This window comes from Talaromyces stipitatus, genomic scaffold (assembly GCF_000003125.1).
Source record: "Talaromyces stipitatus ATCC 10500 scf_1105507295527 genomic scaffold, whole genome shotgun sequence".
Taxonomy (NCBI): Eukaryota; Fungi; Ascomycota; class Eurotiomycetes; order Eurotiales; family Trichocomaceae; genus Talaromyces; species Talaromyces stipitatus.
In genome coordinates this window covers 550,930-570,202 of record NW_002990114.1, presented here as the reverse complement: position 1 = coordinate 570,202, position 19,273 = coordinate 550,930, and the positions used below count along the sequence as shown (strand labels likewise).

General features: G+C 47.7%; 11 protein-coding genes across 11 annotated transcripts, besides 3 other annotated features; 5 read left to right on the top strand and 6 right to left on the bottom strand.

Moving 5' to 3' along the window:
* Positions 1–283: 283 nt before the first annotated feature.
* Positions 284–1,490, bottom strand: TSTA_082600 (uncharacterized protein; the record flags this gene model as incomplete). The annotated part of the gene is made up of 5 exons (XM_002477945.1): positions 284–518; positions 573–657; positions 710–800; positions 859–970; positions 1,021–1,490. The coding sequence occupies 5 exons, from the start codon at positions 1,488–1,490 to the stop codon at positions 287–289; spliced, it is 990 nt and encodes a 329-aa protein (XP_002477990.1). The 3' UTR covers positions 284–286.
* Positions 1,491–1,918: 428 nt separating this feature from the next.
* TSTA_082590 (uncharacterized protein) lies at positions 1,919–2,330 on the bottom strand (the record flags this gene model as incomplete). The annotated part of the gene is made up of 2 exons (XM_002477944.1): positions 1,919–2,224; positions 2,277–2,330. 2 exons carry the CDS (start codon positions 2,328–2,330, stop codon positions 1,919–1,921), a joined length of 360 nt encoding a protein of 119 aa, XP_002477989.1.
* A 639-nt stretch (positions 2,331–2,969) lies between these two features.
* TSTA_082580 (uncharacterized protein) lies at positions 2,970–4,590 on the top strand (the record flags this gene model as incomplete). Its single annotated transcript, XM_002477943.1, has 2 exons — positions 2,970–3,003; positions 3,395–4,590. The coding sequence occupies 2 exons, from the start codon at positions 2,970–2,972 to the stop codon at positions 4,588–4,590; spliced, it is 1,230 nt and encodes a 409-aa protein (XP_002477988.1).
* A 487-nt stretch (positions 4,591–5,077) lies between these two features.
* Positions 5,078–5,591, bottom strand: TSTA_082570 (uncharacterized protein; the record flags this gene model as incomplete). Its single annotated transcript, XM_002477942.1, has 2 exons — positions 5,078–5,395; positions 5,499–5,591. The coding sequence occupies 2 exons, from the start codon at positions 5,589–5,591 to the stop codon at positions 5,078–5,080; spliced, it is 411 nt and encodes a 136-aa protein (XP_002477987.1).
* Positions 5,202–5,350: a microsatellite.
* Positions 5,592–5,881: 290 nt separating the features above from the next.
* TSTA_082560 (DUF74 domain protein) lies at positions 5,882–6,528 on the top strand (the record flags this gene model as incomplete). Its single annotated transcript, XM_002477941.1, has 2 exons — positions 5,882–5,956; positions 6,016–6,528. 2 exons carry the CDS (start codon positions 5,882–5,884, stop codon positions 6,526–6,528), a joined length of 588 nt encoding a protein of 195 aa, XP_002477986.1.
* A 522-nt stretch (positions 6,529–7,050) lies between these two features.
* Positions 7,051–7,422, top strand: TSTA_082550 (uncharacterized protein; the record flags this gene model as incomplete). Its single annotated transcript, XM_002477940.1, has 2 exons — positions 7,051–7,235; positions 7,266–7,422. 2 exons carry the CDS (start codon positions 7,051–7,053, stop codon positions 7,420–7,422), a joined length of 342 nt encoding a protein of 113 aa, XP_002477985.1.
* Positions 7,423–7,858: 436 nt separating this feature from the next.
* TSTA_082540 (uncharacterized protein) lies at positions 7,859–8,845 on the bottom strand (the record flags this gene model as incomplete). Its single annotated transcript, XM_002477939.1, has 3 exons — positions 7,859–7,947; positions 8,006–8,744; positions 8,792–8,845. 3 exons carry the CDS (start codon positions 8,843–8,845, stop codon positions 7,859–7,861), a joined length of 882 nt encoding a protein of 293 aa, XP_002477984.1.
* Positions 8,846–10,727: 1,882 nt separating this feature from the next.
* TSTA_082530 (bZIP transcription factor AP-1/Yap1, putative) lies at positions 10,728–12,623 on the top strand (the record flags this gene model as incomplete). Its single annotated transcript, XM_002477938.1, has 3 exons — positions 10,728–11,225; positions 11,283–12,400; positions 12,455–12,623. 3 exons carry the CDS (start codon positions 10,728–10,730, stop codon positions 12,621–12,623), a joined length of 1,785 nt encoding a protein of 594 aa, XP_002477983.1.
* Positions 12,624–13,483: 860 nt separating this feature from the next.
* TSTA_082520 (uncharacterized protein) lies at positions 13,484–15,816 on the bottom strand (the record flags this gene model as incomplete). Its single annotated transcript, XM_002477937.1, has 4 exons — positions 13,484–15,218; positions 15,285–15,396; positions 15,507–15,660; positions 15,808–15,816. 4 exons carry the CDS (start codon positions 15,814–15,816, stop codon positions 13,484–13,486), a joined length of 2,010 nt encoding a protein of 669 aa, XP_002477982.1.
* Positions 15,817–16,258: 442 nt separating this feature from the next.
* TSTA_082510 (vesicle-mediated transport protein Bfr2/Che-1, putative) lies at positions 16,259–17,876 on the bottom strand (the record flags this gene model as incomplete). Its single annotated transcript, XM_002477936.1, has 3 exons — positions 16,259–17,582; positions 17,639–17,741; positions 17,804–17,876. 3 exons carry the CDS (start codon positions 17,874–17,876, stop codon positions 16,259–16,261), a joined length of 1,500 nt encoding a protein of 499 aa, XP_002477981.1.
* Positions 17,313–17,379: a microsatellite.
* Positions 17,343–17,461: a sequence feature (GA-rich).
* A 290-nt stretch (positions 17,877–18,166) lies between the features above and the next one.
* TSTA_082500 (nucleotide binding protein, putative) lies at positions 18,167–19,256 on the top strand (the record flags this gene model as incomplete). The annotated part of the gene is made up of 3 exons (XM_002477935.1): positions 18,167–18,223; positions 18,291–18,426; positions 18,475–19,256. 3 exons carry the CDS (start codon positions 18,167–18,169, stop codon positions 19,254–19,256), a joined length of 975 nt encoding a protein of 324 aa, XP_002477980.1.
* Between the last annotated feature and the right edge of the window lie 17 nt (positions 19,257–19,273).

Sequence of the window (19,273 nt, the reverse complement as noted above, 5' to 3'; positions counted from 1 at the left end):
TTTCCACTACTCTTGACGAATTATGATAATGAGTTGATGCAAGCAGATAAGTCTACGGTTGGACTTTCTGGCTTATGAATAAGGAAAGCCGAGTGCGGGGAATGTCTTCTCCCCGCGAAATTTAAACGTGTCTCCAAGTCGCCTACATTCTACTCCCAGGACGGACATACGAGCATTCAGACCAGGCTTTCCTATGAGAAGTGTTCAATGCAGCTACCCTTTAGACAAATGTACGGTGTCAACTACATACACATATCAGGGTATTGACCCAAGAAGATAGACTCGCCTACACTCCATCAGCTATCCTCTGTACAGCCATCTTGGGCATAAACTGATCCTTATAAGTCTCAAAAAACTGCGGCGGCTCAATTGGATGTGAGCCCGTGACATCATGGAAGCAGTTGGTGGATATATAATTAGTTTTTCCCTCGCGCACGAGAGAGTAGTATTCGAGCAGATACTGTCTTTCAGCCTCGTCCTGGCTGGTTTGAAACCGGAGGAGACGGCGGGCCTCGTTTCTGTTCTGCTGTCAGTCATCACGTACCATAAAGACGTGCGAAAGTGTTGTTTACCCGGATACATCGTCAAATACCAACCTGACACCAAGTGTATTGCTGGCTATCTGAGCTAGTTCGTCACCGCTGACTAACATAGGTCCTATTCACCCAATTAAGTCTTGCAATAGGCTTCGGGGAAGTGAAGGACAAACCTGTCATGGTCATGAGTTGACCTCGATGCTGATCACTGAAGCCATGCTTCCCTTTACCGGTGAGGACATGAGCAGCCAAGTCGGCAACATCCTGAACTACATTAACTTCCGGTCTTAACATAGGAAAGTATACACAAAAGGAAGCTCACTTTCAAGGCGATAGGAGGGAACTTGTGGTCCTTGCCAATGGGAATTGGCAATAACCCTTCCTGCTGAGCTTGAGGTGTGTACAAAAGAAGATTCTCCGCATAGAAACCCGGCCTAAAATAGTCAATGCATACACTTGGATGCTTATGGCAACGCAAACAAACCTGATGATGCAAGGAGAATACCCTGTCCTCGTACTGGGATCACCCTTCAGCTTCATCAACGCTACCTCCAAATCAATAAACTCCCTCAATCTTGGCTGCGCATCCCGATCTGCCATATCACAACCCGCCGCACTGAGCAAACAGACATTCCCGATATTGACTCTCTTAGCAGCTTCGAGAATTTCCAATGTAATATCAATCTTGTTCACGTGTGCCGGCGGAATCAGCATCAATGTATCCGCTTTTGTATCTTGGAGAACTTTCGCGGTATCCCTCACACGCCCCGGTTTGTGTTGAGCTATTACTGCGCCGAGTTTTTTGAGTTCTTGGACATAGGGAGCTTGGGCGTTTATGGCCAATGCTGTGACTTGGTTAACGTTCTTTTTGAAGCTGGGTTCTGTGAGGAGGAGTTTCGTGATGAGGAAGCCGGTGTTGCCCTCGGCCGTGGTAACGCAGATGTTTCGCGACATGGTCAACAGTTACAATTAACTTTCACTAAATAACTTCATGAATAGCAGAGATACAAACGGAAGCATATTTATGTGATTGCTATTAAGGCGTTTTCAGTATTTATAGAGTGACGTGATGTCATTTTGACTCTCGGAATAGCCCTCCGCTGGCAAAGTGGCAGCTCATGTTGAGACTATTGAACATAACAAAAATACAGTGAGGGCTAATCAACCTTTCCGATTCGCTGATATAAGAGGTTGACAACGGGGTATTAATGACCTAAATTACAGGAGTGGCTATAACGCCGAGTTTCAACAGCAACGACAATGTCCCCTCGAAAAAACCATGATAAACTCCAACGTCTTCAATTCTTTCCGGTGGATCCTTTTCATGACCTTGAATCTGTATAGATAATCCAACCCTTCCAACTCCCTTAATAACGGAGACATTATGCCAAACCCAACAACTCTGTGAGGGATGACAGCAACCCCGTCAAACTCGACAAAAGGCCAAGGGCCGAAGTCAAAGATTCCGTGGTAGCAATAGCACTAGCCGATAATGATGCCGCCGTAGATGTTGTAGATGTCGTGCTAACATCCTCAAACTCAGCGATAGGAGCGTTGGGGATAGCATGGTTTGTCGGATGTGTTGATGGAGTCATAGCAACCATTGAACTCATCATTTGACTGCTAGGATGCAGACTAGGTGATACTAATGGCGTTGTCGGTGTCGGTGTTACTTTTGCGTGGAGGACCTACTTATTCTTTAGAGGTTTTGCTTCTGGCAGTAGATGGTGATGGACATACCCTGGGCAAAGCATTCACTGAAACTACCAAGAAGGCGAACAGGGCGAGAAACATCCTAGAAAATGATTTGGAATACATGACGAATAATTATAGTGCGATAAACCTAGATCTGTTTGGTCAATTTCAATTGTGGTGGGTATAACTTACGTTTTGAAGTACTGAGCGCCTTTTCGTCTTGATGAGATTAGGGATAGAGGATACTGAAAGAACAAGGTTGATGATAAGTGATACGTATTTCGAGAGAAGAATTTCAACGTCAGACAAGTGGGGTGTAGGCACGTTTATATCTTTCACCTGGCAAGCAAAGGTTGTTTACATACTCATTAAATCGTCGATGAACCATCCATAGAGTTAGGGTTAAGATCGGAATGCGGGCCCTATCTTCGTACACAGCACGTTACCAGAGCAGCATGAAGTGACCTTATGTCTAGCTATGAAATGTGGACTACCAATCTTTATCTTCAATAAGCATGCATCTTATCCCATCTGTGAAGTCCTGAATCCCTTCATTGAACGCAACAACCACCACATTCAATATACTACATACATGCCGAATCCCGCCTCATAAACAGGAGTACATCAACTCTTCTGTTCCTTGTGAGAAAATGAACACTATGTATAATATATGGGGCGTTTAAAATGACCTGCTACCACATGGTTGCTTGACTCTAGCAGAAGAGTACTCCTACTGTCATGCCAGCATTCCTGGACCAGTTGTTCGGGAAACGTAGGTCGTCTTTGTCAATATCTGGCATGAAAGGATGTACCACTCTATCTTTAAGTCAAAACCGCCCAGCTGGTTGTCTTGTGCATCTGCTCATCCGTAGTATCTCCTAATGATCTGAGGACATATCTGACCATGCCCTAACTTATACTTAGGGTTAGGGTCAATCACATCCTTAGTTGTGGTACATGTAGAGACGATTTGATTTATACCTATAAATGCCATCGTTGTGTTGAGACCATTGATTCTCTACAATAGCTGATTGATTGTCTACAGAGCATAGACGCATAGTACCTTGTTGACCCATAGCTGCCTAGGACTGACCCGATACGGCCCCGCATGTGCAGATTAACTTCTTTGACGCTTGCTAGACGAATTTCTTGCAACAATGCAGTGAAACTCTTACGTGCCTCGCTGCGCCACCCGCTGCTACGATTTCCCCTTCTAGAATTAGCAAGGATCGAAAAGCCGCCTGGACAAAGGAAGAGGGGCATTCGAACCCCACAAGACAGAGACGACAGTATCTTCAACACAATGACCGCCTCCAATCCACCATTGAATGTAGGGATCTTCCAAACCCTCGAATCAGTCTCTGAGGAGACAGTTATTATTCGAGATGCCCTCTACGGCGAACATCAAGTTTCAGAGTCCATATTAGTCGAACTACTTCATTCCCCAACCCTCCTCCGATTGACGGGTATCTGCCAACACGGCGTGACAGGTCTACTAGGCCTAACCCCCAAAGTCACCCGCTTCGAGCACTCTGTAGGCGCATTCCTACTCGTACGCAAAGTTGGTGGGGGCCTCGAAGAACAGGTTGCCGCCCTTTTACATGATATCAGTCATACCGCACTCAGCCATGTAGTGGATTGGGCATTATCAAAACCCGGAGAGGAAAGTTTCCATGAAGTTCACAAGGAACGATACATCAAGACAATGAGTTCATTACCGCAGGTTCTCACAAGGCATGGATTTGCGGATTTGAGGGCGCTGAATGAGGATCTTTTCCCTCTTGTGGAGATGCCATCGCCACATCTCTGTGCTGATCGGCTTGATTACGCGCTACGAGACTCTGTTGCGTTCGGTACACTTACGCTTGAAGATGCACAACGGATTTTTGAATGTTTGAAAGTATTTCCGGACGCGGCTTCTTCACGTAGACTACTCGTGTTAGGAGATGAGCATTTAGCCTTGACGCTGGCAAGAGCATATCTGGAAAGTGACAGAAAGGTCTATTCAGACCTTGGTAACGTGGAATTGTATAGAAGAACTGGTCAGGTGATAGGGGACCTGATCAGAAAAGAGAATATAAAGGAAGAAGCTTTATGGACTTTGTCAGATCAAGAGTTCTGGGAATTATTGCGGAAGACAGCTGATCCAGCCCGACTGGAGGCATTGAATAGATTGGAGTCAGAAGGTGCTCCCAAAAAGGATGGGTTGAGTCTTCCACAGAAAGCAAAAATTCGCACATTGGATCCAGATATGTGGCTTTCAACCTCCAAAGAGCCGTTGCCTCTGTCTGTCGTTCGTCCTGGCTGGGCTCGAGAGCGGCAAGACTATATTTCAAGTAGAGAAAAGGAGCGTGTCTGAATAGGTAGTCAAAAATATAGCTTCTTTTATATTCATACCTACCACCCGATCTCCTACATGATCAAGTTATTGAATAGACATCCTAATATCGCAGGGTTCGATGTAGGCTTCAAAAAGAGTAAGGACGGTAGCTAGCCCTAACCACCAAGCCGTATATACAAGGATTAAAGAATTAACTTTAACTCCGTTGACAAGCTCTTGTTGATCTTTCTTCTCCAAAGCTACTTAGAGTAACTCTCCACTGGGCAGCCTCATGTTAATGGCTGACCCCAATATCGATGGTTCGGGCTACGCCCTCACGAGACCAAATCCCTGCACAGTGCAGGGATGTATCCCGTGACTCTGTAATTCAGCTCCTTGCATAAAATCTGAGCGAATTTCGGCACATGGATGAACACGTTCGATTGTGAGACTGGTATGGTTTCGAATTCAGCCTACGGAGGACATGTTTGCTATGCCGAGAGGCTTAGAGCATGCAACCATGTGTTTACTCATTGTGGCTGAAGGAGTAGTCACCAGACACGACAAGGACGTAGTTCTTGCAGCTTGAAACGGCGCCGGGGTAAACGGGACCGGTTGCAGTAGGAGATGCAGTAGATGCAGGAGCTGAGGGCGGTGTAGGTGGAGTTGCTGTAGTCGTGGGAGTAGCAGGTGTCGGAGCCGGTGGAGGAGGTGGTGTAGTCTCAGTAGGCTCTGGCGCTGGCGGGGGTAGTGGTGGTTGTAGGGGTCGGAGCAGCGGTAGCGCTGGTGGTAGGAGTAGAAGAAGGGGTATCGCTGGGTGAAGATGAACCCGAGCCACAAGCCGCTATTCCCTATTACGCACATAACCTACCCGAATCTACCATACCCGAACATGAAGCTATCCCCAACACCCGAAACCCGTTCTCCAATCCCGTGTTTGAACTAACCGAGTCGGAACAGCTCCACTCATCCTTTGCATATAAATTTGCACGTTTGAGTGGAAGCTGTTCATTCTCTTTCCTTTCCTTCTTTTCCCTCATGTACGTTATCTACTCGAGAATGAACCTATAAGAAATTCATAAGGCGGGACTGGCCTGTAACACTCAAGACCCCACCCGGTGGACGCCGCTGCGATTAGGGGCTTCATTAATATCTTCAAAATTACACAACTTTCGCATACCTAAGAAAGCAATTCACGGTGTAGATAATGCCAAGTAATACGAAAAGAAGATTATTGGCTCATTCTTCACACAGCCTTCTACGGAGTACTCAATCGTCACTAATTTACCTTTTCCAGGGACTCGAGCGTCCCAGGCACAACCTTGGAAACATGGTCGCCAATAAGCGCTGCGTGAATACGATATATGATGGATCTAATATACATAGCCTCACTGCGCGGTTTAAAGTATGAGATGAGTGATTTTTGGTATGGAGGAGGTATATATTTGCATAATACGTACGCAGCGTTCTTTGATTACAAGTTATGAAGAATCCCAATATCGTGGCCTCCACTGCTATCACTCAATAGAAGTCTCTCGGAAACCAACCTTGGAAAAGAGAGATAAAATGGCCGGCAAAGACAAAGACAAAGACAAAGACAACAACACCATCCCGGAAAACGAAATGTTCTCCTGCTTCACCGACACCCACGGCGTCATAACAAGCACCATGAACGACCTCCCAGGCCACAAAGTCACCCGCGTCCTCGGCACAGTCTACGGCCTAACAGTCCGCTCCCGCAACTGGGGTGCCGGTCTAGGCGGTGTCGCACGCTCCATAGTCGGCGGCGAGATTCGCGTTTTCACCAAATTGCTTTATACAGCTCGCAATGAGGCGGTGGAGAGGATGGTGGGGGAGTGTATATCTAGGGGTGGGAATGCGTTGATTGCGGTCAGGTTTGATGTTGTTGATATGGGAGGGTTTTCGCAGATATGCGCTTATGGGACTGCTTGTTTGGTGGAGAGGGTTAATGAGTAGTGACAAGATGTTATGATTGGTTTTGCTCAAGTGCTTGTGTTGCGAGTTCAAGTTATACCCAATTTGTTATTGCAAGCTGTGAGGTTTGAGGTACACTGTATAAATATGACCACCAGTCTTTAGACTTACATAAATCAGCATACAGTCGAGTCTCAAGTGCATCAATTTCAGATAACTTAGTTGTCATAAAATCTGAATCGTCCAAGTCTGACAAGATGAAAGATCACAATAGAGAAGCATTCTGACCAATCACGTTGCTCCATTGGAATCGGCACTTTTCGCCCGAGATTCATCTTATCCCTGAACAACACACACCTCGACGACAATATCAACACCAACCAAATGTCCCTCCTAACGCTTCACAAATGGAGGGCCAACTAACGCCATCCTGGGCATCCACGCCAGCCCTCAACTTAAACAACACCCACCATTAACCTACCAAACCAAAAAGACGAACGAATGGCCTTCCAAGCCCGCCATAATCATCTCCTCACTCTCCCACTCGAACTGCAACTCCTCATAATGACCCATTTAAACAACATCTACACCCTCAAATCCCTCCTTGACGCATTTCCCGATGATCTACTCCCCATATTTCGGCAGTACTCGAGAACGATTCTGAATACCATCTTCTGGCGTCCGGTGCGGTATTATAGCGACGAGAATGGAGTGGTGTATCGGTGGATGATACGGGAGTTGAAGTTGGGGTATTTATTCAAATCCGGTATGGAAGAAAGGGAGGGAAAGGCTGGGAATGGTGGTGGCGGTGGCGGTGGTGTTGTGGTTGGCAATGTTCAAGATATCCAGGGAGGGAATGGCCAGAGTACGATGAATATCGCTGGATGGAAGCAGAGGGATAGGCTTGTTTTGTCGGATAATAACGATATTGATTGAGGAGCTACATTTGGAGGACATTTCTATATAAGGGGCTTCTATCCAAGACGCGCGTCCGGATGGATGGTCTCCTCTCACAGAATACATGGTCTAGTATGCCTGAAGTGCGTCAAGCTATGCTCAGAGCCGAGATGCATGCAACTAGCATGACCAAACTACGAGACCGGATATACCTACAGTATTGACCGAGCTCTATGCCACGACAAAACATCGACCGTCAAGCGGCACTCGACACCACAAACGGCTAAACAAGTATGAATACTATCCAGTCATGCAGAATTCATATTGATAACTATGAAACGCCTGCGCCACTAACACCAAAGTTAGCCATGAGATCAAACAGAAATAGCAGAATATGACACAAGAAGAAAGCATCGCTCTGGAGTAATGATAATGCAAGAATAGTCCTAGCCTGCCCGGTCCACCTTCTGTCAACTCAGTATCCTTCTTCATCGGCTTGCTGGTAAATGTGACGACTGCGTGTGGGGTCCTTTCGCATCGCTTGACCGGAGCCAACAAATCCAACTATAAATAATGTCAGCAATGCACTGTAGAATATATCCGGATCCGAATCCTGACATACCCCTAGCATTGACACCCTCCGGTGTGCGGAACATGCTCTCCTTCTTTGCCACCTTTCCGAACTTTGATTTGCTCGTAAAATCTTGCCATTTCGACTTCCCAGCCTCCAGCTCCTTGTTAGCCTTCACCTTTCGCGGTACCTTGTTCGGTCGTGCCGGTCCATCGCTAACTTTGCTAGGCTCGCTGCGGGCTTGATCGGCAAGAGTGGGATTGATATCAGCTGCAGCCGAGATAATACCGGTATGTTGCGGCGTGGATTGCTGCGATGAAGGTGTGCCTGGGGTTCCATCAGCTTTGCGTTTCCGCGAATCAGCTCCACTTGAAATAGGCTTGATATCTCTCGCCGACAAAGTCTCTGTCGTGCCATACGACTTGAACGAGACGATATACACGGGATTACTGGATGATCCAGTAATAGAAGTTATCCGCGCTGGATAATATGATCCGTCCCCTGATTTCCACCGCGCAAGGACGCTGTCGTTCACAGAAAACGAAGCAGGCGCCGCAGGTTCGTCGGGAGGGGCAGAATCGGCGGCTTTGCGATGTCCAGATTGAAAAGCTGGATGGTTTTCTCTAGACCATTTCTCTTTGATGGGTTGTTGTGACGGTATAGGTGTGGCAGGCTTGAGTTCGGCGATGGATGCTTCTGTCAAGTGGATGAATTCTTCTAATTCAGTCTTTAGGCTCTGAAGCTCCGCATTATCGGGATCTACCTGCAAGCCCGATTGAACGGTTTCGAGCTGCTTTGGTTAGCTTATCGAACCAGACGCGATATGCTGAGGCTTACCTGTAATTTGAATTCTTTCACCTCTGCCTCGAGGGCCGCCACATCGGACGCCATGGGGCAATAAGAAGTGTGAGAAAGTCTCAGAAAGCTGGGCCGCGCTAAGATTCGCTTGATGATATCACCGCAGGTTATCGCAAATGAAATGCTGGCTATCCTCTACTTGTAATCAATGCGGGGATTGTTCTGCTCTCACTGGCGAGATTCATTGAATCTTGATGGGGAAAGAACGAGCACTGCGAGGCACGTGATGCCACTAATACAAACCGTACAAACCATACAAACCGTACAAACAGTGCATGCAGTGCAAATATGCCGGTGCCAGATCATCATTGTTCTCGCCTCTATCAAAACTTGATTCCAAGCTAATTTTTGATATGAACTGCGCTGCTCTGCAAGTAATGTTCCATTCAACTGGGATTTCATCCTGTTCTGCAGGAACCGCAAGTGGATTTGAGCTTGTTCAATCAGCATCATTTCAGGATTTTATGTACGCCTCTGCTTCGAAGCCATCAGTGGAGCCTGAACATGGAACAGTACGTAGTAGACCGAAGACCCAATTGGCCCCTCGAGTACGTCACTAGTCCCATTTGGGAAGTATCCTAGTCCCTGATTCGCATCATCTTCACAAGAGTCATAGAGTGAAGAATGGCCATACATAGTACACATTCGTATCTCCGTAGTCTGACTCACCGAGGATTGATTGCCCGGAGAACATCCGAGATGCTTTGATAGTTTTGATACGAGTGAAGCCCAGCAAGGAAGTCCCCCATTGGTGTGTGAGGTACGCTAGACCATATTGAGAAAATGACCAGAATGAGCTATTTTCCAGAGAAAGCCGTGATTCGCGGCCAGAACGCCAAAGAACAGAGATCCGGATTTATAAGCAGCTGACTGCCGACGGAACCACACGACCTATTGCGCCGTCCTGATTGGTCAATCCAGACATGCACTCGCCATTTGCGGCGATACCGGCGCCGCTTTAAGCATCCGGAGTTAAGGCTAACCAGATGTTGCGGCCTTGTTGCCTGCGACTTGAGGCTTTCAGGCTAAGTCTATCAGGCCACAGTCCCGACAGCCATTCCTGCCCGCACGCCCCCAACGCTGTCATTTGCCTCCCAAGCATCGCCTTCTCTACTCTCTGACTCTTCAGTTCGTGTCCTCTATTCTCATCTCTCACGCTGCGCCGAGTGCTGCCTTATATACCCCTCTGCGTATCTTCTAGAATTCCTGCCTTAGTCATCCGCATCCGCATCCGCCTCAGTCCTTCCTTCCGCGCCCCGCCCCAAATTCTCAACCATCAGTCATTGACAATCTGACAATCTGACAATCTGTACGTCAATCATCATTTTTTTCTTCGCGTCAGTTCTTCTCGCCAACTATTCTGGCGACTGGCGTCTTGAGATTTTGCAACTTGATTGACTTTCAGCATCGACTTCATCAACTGGTAAGCCACTCCTGATAGTGCTGCCGTTCTGGCAAAGTGTCTTTAGATGCCGTTGTCCATGTCATTGTTGGTGGTCGGCGACATCAATCTATGCAGGAAATCTTTGTTGCTATTCTTATCGCTGCCTTGATAAAGATGTTTTGTCCAAAAGAAAAGACATTGCAGCTCTCTGTTTAATGTCATTGAGATTGCTCGTTCTTCCATCAAGACATGCCGGGAGTGTTGAACCAACCATCCACTGACCAGTTCTCTCAATAGAACAACCGGAACGCTACAGCTCAGGTGTTCAGTGCGTGAACCTGGCACGTCGATTGACAGGTCAATCCACCATCGACTCAACCGTAGTCGATTGTTAGTAACATACGTGCCGAAGCCACGGGCGGGAAGCCCGACATACAAAAACGTATCCTAGTTGACAGTCTATCGGCGGTCATTCCAATTGATTTATCATTTCTTTTTGACGCCTAGCATCTCCTCAATCAATCTTTCATCATGACCGACTTCAATTCCATCTACCAGCAGAACCTTTATCTGTCCCCTGAGCAGCAGAATCTGCTAATGGCTGCTCTCAACTCCAACAACGCTTCTCAGAAGCAAGTTGAGAACGAGGGCACAAAAAACCGCTCACGAACTCAATCTTCTTCCAACGAGACCACTCCATCTAATAGCAATGGCTTTGATCCAGCATCGTCTACTTACTTCGAGTCACCCCTTCTGCAAGACGCACCCGGCTCCGGCCATTTGGGCTTCGGCAGTGACGAAAGCCCATTCCTCGATTTTGATCCCGATGTTGATTTTGATTTTCAAGGTGCCGATCAACTTATTGGCGACCTTCCTGACTTTGACGGTCGTGAGTCCGGCGATAAGAGAAAGTCATTGGGCGGGAATGAAGAGGATGCCAGCAATGGAAAGAAGAGACGCGAAAGTGATGATAAAGACAAGGCCGCTAAGAAACCCGGCCGGAAGCCACTCACATCTGAGCCTACTACTGTATGTTCAATATTTATGGTTCCCTTACTTTAATCGGACACAAACTGATTTGTGCAGAAACGGAAAGCTCAGAATCGTGCTGCCCAGCGTGCATTCCGTGAGCGCAAAGAGAAACATCTCAAGGACCTCGAAACCAAGGTCGAGGAACTAGAGAAAGCTTCACAGAATGCCAACCAGGAGAACGGTCTCCTTCGAGCTCAAGTTGAGCGGTTGCAGGTAGAGCTTAAAGAATATCGCAAACGAATTTCCTGGCTCAGTGGAGGAAACGGCTTGTCAACTATGGCCGCCATGAGTAGTATGAACTCACGCAATCTTTCGAATCTTAACAACAATGACTTTTACTTCGACTTCCCTAAATTCGGTGACTTGCCCGGAAAACATATGTTCAGCAACAATGGACAGAACAAGCAAAATTCCAACTCTCCCTCATCGACAGGGGTGTCACCAACGGCTCAAGCGTCCGATTATGGCCGCAACTCATTGAACAGCAAGAATCTATCCAAAGCCGCAAAAGTCAACGGCTTGACTAATGGGCAATCCGCTTATGCCACTCAGCTAAGTGCTAGTTCGGCAGCATCAAACACTGATTCTCCAAGTGCCTCCTCAGATTCTCAGCATGGCCAGTCTTCTTCGATTGGTACCTCGCCGGAGCCGAGCTTGAACTCGCCTAATGTTGGAAAGCCGGGTGATAGTTCGTTTGACTTTTATGGCAACGAAGCGACTACAAGATATGGCGGCATTGATGGTGAGAAATCCTTCTGTGAGAAGCTGGGCATGGCCTGTGGCAATATCAACAATCCGATGCCGGCGGTCTTGAATAAGAATAATGACAATACACAATTACTAGGCCAATTGCAACCCGCTGCAGCAGATCAATCTCTCTCATTCGACTGGTTGGCTCAACAGAATGGTGGTTCATTCGACCCCGTGCTATTCAATGACTACCGCGAGCCACAGGACGCCGTTTTGTCACAGGACTTTGGAGCGTTCTTCAACGACGCTTTCCCGTTGCCTGATTTGGGTAGCCCGTTTGCCGACCCTAGCGAGGTCACTGATCCTAAGGACCCTGGCGTAGCCAAAAAGGATAATGCACCATCTGGCCAGAAGCCAGATGACGAGGACGAGGTGGTTCCCGGAGAGGACAAGACTCAGATTATGTCATGCACCAATATATGGTATGTACTTTTTTGGTACTGGTTTTCGCGGACAACTTGCTGACTCTATCGTAGGGACCGTCTACAATCTATGGAGAAGTTCCGCAACGGCGAAATCGACATCGACTCACTTTGTACGGAGCTACGTACCAAGGCACGCTGTTCCGAGGGTGGCGTTGTCGTTTATAGGAAGGATGTAGATGACATTGTCGGGCGTGCAGGAAACGAAATGCAGTCTCACTAGTCCATTGATACGAAGAAGCATGTCTGACTTTTACAATTTATTCCCCTCGTGCTTTTGTGTTCGGGCCCATTTACGCCATTGACGTTTGGTTTGTCGTTTTGAATATGTCTCATCTCCTCTCCATAACAGAGGACGCATCGAAAATGGAGAAATGGTATGGTATGGCGAAAAAGATATTGGATTCGGTGTCGATCGTTTGGTGGTATATCTACCTATATCTACTTAGTCTTTTCTTTTTATTATTGGTTCTGCTTTTGGTATCAGGTTCTTATGCATTCCATGACTTACATTCTTGACACACGAACAAACTGATGGCGTGAAGGAAGTTGTTCTTGGTATTAATATAAGATGTATATCCGAGTTCGTCAATATATGAATTGTACAGTTTGTTATCTGAATATGATCATTTCTATTCCTAGTCTGACAGCATCCATGGAAGTCGTAAGCCCTAAGTGGTCCTGGGGTCTCTTACCTTCTCTGCTCGTATCAATGTGCAATATGTACCTATCCCGACTGATCCCTGTCTCTACAGACTCAAAATCTGATATCCATTTACTCAAATATACCTAGGTACCGAAAAAGAATATCTTTAGAAGAATGTAGGTTATCAGGTTGGGTAGTTAGACACATACATTGGAGGGTGTCGCTCAAAAAGAAAAATAAAATTAAGAGACAAGTAGAATGAAGAAAACAGAGGTTTTTGGAGTAAAAAAAGGGAAGTACAAGGGGAATCAGTCAAGAAATTTCGGGAATAAGCCCACATTTTTCTAATGAAACTAAGTAAGTAGTAAGTCGAAACACGAAGGGTAAAAAGTAAAAGTAATAGCATGTCGTTACAAGAGGAAAGGAAAATGATTCATTCAAGACTCGCCGCCGGTAGATGCAGCAGCAGGCTTTTCGGTTGCTGGTGAATCACCGGATCGGTTGAATCCACCGCGTCCTCCACGACCTCGTCCTCCACGGTCAGATCCGCGACCACCACGGCCCCGACCAAAGCCTCCACGCCCACGTCCGGTTTCACTATCGCTGGCACCGCTCTGGTATCCGCCTCGTGTTGGTGCAGAGGCGCCTCCGCGAGAGCTAGCTTGCCATGTACCTGCATTTCCTTCACGGCGAGAGCCTCGGTCCTCAAAAAACTTGACGTTGGGCTTACGGGGTTGACCTTGTGGGGTGGGCTTTTTGTGCTCAATAGGCTGTCGGTCTAATGCTGCCTTGGCCTCTTCGGGTGTACCGAAAGTCACAACATGACCGAACTTGCCCCATTTCTCAACCTTGACGATTTTACTTTGATCCTCTTCAGGGAATAGGTCACGTGCTGCCTGCTCGTTCTCAACGTTGGAAATGAATAATCCATTGCTCTGCTTCTTCTCTCCTTTAAGGACTGGAGATTCAGAAGGCTTTTCCGTCTCCTTGTTTCCGTTGGTCTCTTTCTCTGAAGCGCTAGGTTGAGGAGTAGCCGGCTTCGGGATGACGGGAGCTGGGGAAACTGTCGTGGCCGGAGGTGCCTGAGGCTTAGCCTGAGCAGCTTGGAACGGCGCACCGCGAGCAGCTGGAGGAGCTTGACCGAACTGAGGAGCACCCGCTCCACCGCCGAGTTGAGTGGCAGCGGGAGCTGCTGTGCTTGGCTTTCCTGTCCTATGAGAGAAATTGAAACCCTGAGCACGCATTTCAGTACCGATTCGGCCGTTGTCGATTTCAAGCACGAGGTAACCAAAAGCAGCATCAGCTAAGTTGAAGTTCCACATGTTCTTAAATGCACTCTCGTCCACCTGTCCTCCGGCATTGGTGGCAGCAACGGGGCCACCGAATGGATTACCGCCGTTTGCTACAGAAGGCATCCTATCAACAATGTCTAGTGCATTATCCAAAAGAGTTTTCTGGGCCTCATTTGAAGAGATGGCGGACTCCACTTCGCTACGGACAGTATCCCAAACATCATTGAAAGACGCTTTGGATGCTGCCAGCTTGCCACGGTAATGGTCGAGCGTAGGATTGACGGAGAATTCATTGTACGATGAGCCATATCGGAAGTGGAGACCGGCAGATATCGAAAAGTCGGCCTTCAACGTAACTGAAAGCTGGTTCAACATACCCTCACGGGCTGGAGAAGCGTGAGTGACGAAGACACGAGTCTCGGAGGGGTCGTAAACACGGTTGGCGGTGTCAACGAGCTCGCCCATTTGTAGTAGAGTAGTCCACATAGTACCCTGGCCACCGGCAATAGTTGTCTTGCCCTCGCCATTATCGAACAGTTTATGCATGACAACAGCACCGCCAAGACCCAACAAACGAAGCCGGATTCCGCCAATATCGAGAAGCCTAGAGTTCGCTTCGTCGATAATGTGAAGGTTATCGACTTTATATTCGCCAGAACGGAACTTTTCCAGAACCCTGACATCCTCACAGGCACCCCATACAGTATAAACAGGCACGTCCAGGGTGAGTCGCTTGTCCAAGAGCTGAGGAAGTTCGGAAAGTGGGAGCTGGTCGGGGGTGAACCTAGCCTTGACTGGCTGCTGTGGAGGAATTTGAGCAATGGAACGCTTCACGTGGTCGGGCAGAAGAGGAGAGTACTGAACGACATGTTTCAAGGTCCTGGACGCGAGGGGTTAGCAAGACAAAATAAGGCTGTATCAAACGCCACCCGTTTCAAGCACTCACTTGTCAACGATTCTCTCCAGTGAGGTATCATCATAAAATCCAAAATCGCCGGTGTGGATGATATGGTCAGCGCGGGCCTGCTTAGCGAGCTCATTCAGAGACTTCAAATTTCCTAGTGAGACAGCTACGTCAGCACACTTTGAATGTTGACGAGATCGCCATAGCTAGTTCGAGCTAGCTATGATTTCTTGCTCCAGCTGAAGCAATCACAAACAATCATACCTCTGACATCGGCAACACAGAGAACCCTCACAGGCCCGTTTTGGATGATTCGGCCATTATTTGGGAGAAGGGGAGTTGCGCCTGGGACGGGACCACTTGGCGCAGCACCGTTAGGAAGAGGACTCGAGATACCGAAGTTGTGAGGAGGGCGGGGCTAAAAACAGGCAAAACCATCGTCAGTGAATTGCTAAAATATAATATGAGAAGCAAAAGTCATTTCAGGTAAAGCTGGAATTTGCTTCTCTCGCTACGGCGCAATGCGGTCATGGACAAGGGGTTTGCGGAGCTCAGAACAACTTACTGAAGCCATGGGTGAGATCTAGGACAAAAGGTAACAACGCTATGTGCTGGTCTTGGATTTGAACAACCAAAAGTATCGATAGAGAAGGCGGAATAAGGGGTATGAGAAGAGAGGAATGAATGAGCGAGGCCGTAAGGGGAAGGATGAGGGACAGTTCTTGTTGATGAACGAACTTTAGTTTGGCTGTGAGGATGAATTTGATGGCGAACGGAGGAAGCACGCTAGCCGAATACGGAAACTTGTTGTTGGACGCCGCCCGGATTACTTCTTTGAGAGCAACTCGACAATAATTCCTTTCGAGGAATATTCTGAGGCAATTTATTCATATAAAGGTACAGACAGCATGGCAGTCTGTCAATTTCTGCCGCTGTTGTTCAACACGCTCAGATATACTTGACGGGGTACAACTAATGCTAATTTACCATACAACGCCTAACATGTACACGACATCTCAACTTCTAAACAGCTTCAGACCACCTTCCTCCAGATCCTCCTCATCTGACGCTGTCCCATTGACACCATTCATTTCTTCATCTCCATCCGCTTCTCCGAGCAAACCGCTAGCAGTCTTGCCGAGCAAGGAAGCAAAGAACTCGTCTCGTGCTCTATCGCTCCAGGTGCTACGATCTTCCGGTGCCATGAAATTCTGAAGCTTCTCATGGACATTGTACCGCATTTTCCGACCTTTGGACGCCTTGGTGTCGACATCCTTGCGGGCCTTGTCCTTCCGCATGCCGGAAGTGGGATGTGTGGGAATTTGTAAATGTAGAGAGTCGAGCCCATTGGTAACGGCATCTGAAGAAGACATTCGCTGCTCTACCAAGTCCCGTAGAAGGGTTTGATAGAAGACTGTGTCATCGTAGATAGAGTCAGATGATTCGCCAGTGCGCTGTTTCTTGGTGGTTTTTTCGCCCAGCTCCGTAGCAACATGAGCCTCAAGCACGGCAGTAATGGAGTTGTCAGAGTTCGCAAGGAGTTTGCCTTTCGCATTGGGGAGGCTAGTATTCGTGCCGCGAACTTTGTGGTTCCATTTTTCGAGGACGGCTCGACGATGGGCCTGAGAATCAGATTCCAAATCCTGCATACGCTGCCACAGGGACTCGGTAGAGGTAGTATTGGTGACTGGGCCTGGTCGCTTGCGCTTTTTTGAACTATCCTTTGTCTGGACATTCGCAAGAGTTAATCGCAACGCTTCCAACGTTGACCACAGAGCCAAGGCAGCTGATTCTGCCGATTTTATAGCGTCGGTGTTTTCTTCCTCGGTTTCCCATGATATATCGGACGAGTTGATGATAGCAGTGAAGCCTTTCTGTAGTTTAATTCTGGCATTTAACAAAGCATCAAAGGCGACGCGTTGTTGCTTGACAGCAAAACCTTTGGCTGCGTCGGCTTTTGCTGCTTGGGAAATTGCTGCAGCGACTGATTTTTGGTCGGTGGCCATCAACCGTCTCAATTCCGCACGTTCATCTGACAATGAATCCTTATTCGTCTCCTTGACTTCTGATTCATCGTCGTCCTCGATATCGTCCTCGATATCGTCCTCATCCTCATCCTCATCCTCGCCGTCGTCATACTCCTCCTCCTCTTCTGATCCACTTATTTCCTCAACCTCTTTTTCATCGGATTCTTCCGATTCGTCCTCTTCGTCCTCGTCAAGGTCTCGTTGAAAAGGATTTTCGCCGTCACCGTCGCTCTCCAAAGCGTCTCTACTTACACGTGATCCAGCATATTCTTTCCCGAGTGTAACAGTTTCCGGTTTTCGAAGTTTGCTCTTGCTATTGGCACACTATCAGCAGCTACTTTACATCTTCTAAGACCGTCCTTTACTTACCCGACTTTCTCATAGTGCTCACGTCCAGCGTCCTCATCGGCCTCAGACCCGGACTCGTCTTCGCTATTTTCGAGTCCGTTATCTGGATCCTCGGGGTCAAAATCTACGCAGGTAGCGTTAGCGAGTGTAAGCGTTTTTTTTTCTGCACGATGCCACAGAACAAACCTTTCGGTGTAGGATCCTCTAAATCAGCAAGCTGATCCGCAAGACTTCTGAAAGAAGATTTCTTCACTGTCATTGTAAATCTCTTTACAGTATTCCGTGATAGTTGCGCAATGATCAAAATTTCTGTCGTATCAAAACTTTTTTTGAAGATGCGGAGCTAAGAATTTGGAACTCGGGGAAAATTTCCTAGCAGGTGGGGCCGCTCTGGTTAAGAGGGAAAGTGTTGCCGGACAGGACGAGCTCACAATCGTGACTTCATAACCTTGTTCAGATATTATACAGAGCCTCAATTCAATAGCAGGACTATTGCTTTTGAACTGTGCTTCTATCTTGCAATCCTTCTTGAATATAGGATAAGAAAGAATGCGCCTGCGGCGTCTCTTTTCCACTGTCCGCACTCTACAACATGAGAACCCTTTAGTACGTCCAAATCCTCATCTTTTTGTCCTGACGATGAATTATACTAATCCGATGTTCTTGATATTAGGGACTCCCAAAATCAGGAACCCCTCCCACATTCAAAAGCCGCCGCGGTCTTCCGCAAAAACGCAGAATTCCTGATGTCGCAAAAGTCGTCGCAGTGTCCTCAGCCAAAGGCGGGGTTGGAAAGTCGACTATTGCTGGTGCGTGTAGTTCAACTGAACGGAATGGTTTATATTGATACCGTGCAGTAAATCTAGCGCTTGCTCTAGCTCGTCGAGGCATTCGCACCGGTATCCTCGACACCGACATCTTCGGACCTTCTATACCCACTCTATTAAACCTCCACAGCGAACCTCGTCTCGATAGCAAGAATTGCCTCATTCCATTAACTAACTACGGCCTAAAATCCATGTCGATGGGCTATCTCCTCCCTCAAGCCTCCTCTTCCGACCACGAATCTAATCGCCCACCCATGGACACAACCCCAATCAGCTGGCGCGGCCTAATGGTAACAAAAGCGATGCAGCAACTCCTCCATTCCGTATCCTGGGGTCCCTTAGACATTCTAATTCTAGACCTCCCGCCAGGAACAGGCGACGTCCAACTAACTATCGGCCAAGAAATCATTCTCGACGGCGCGGTTATCGTCTCAACGCCTCAGGACATCGCTCTCCGTGACGCAGTCCGCGGATTCGGCATGTTTCGAAAGATGGACGTCCCCGTTTTGGGAATGGTGCAGAATATGGCTTTCTTCGCCTGCCCGAATTGCGGACATGAGACGAAGATATTTTCACACCCGCACACGCACGGCAGTGAAAGCGGTCAAGATACTGGTGTTGTGGCGCAATGCAAAAGATTGGGTATTGAGTTTTTGGGTAATATACCCCTTGATGCGCGAGTATGCGAAGATGCGGACCGGGGTATGCCGACTGTCGTGGCGGAGGAAGGCGATAAAGATAGCGCACGAAGAAAAGCATTTATGAATATAGCGGAGAAGATTGCGAGGGAGGTTGGTTTAGAGTGGGTGTAAATTATGATATATATTGT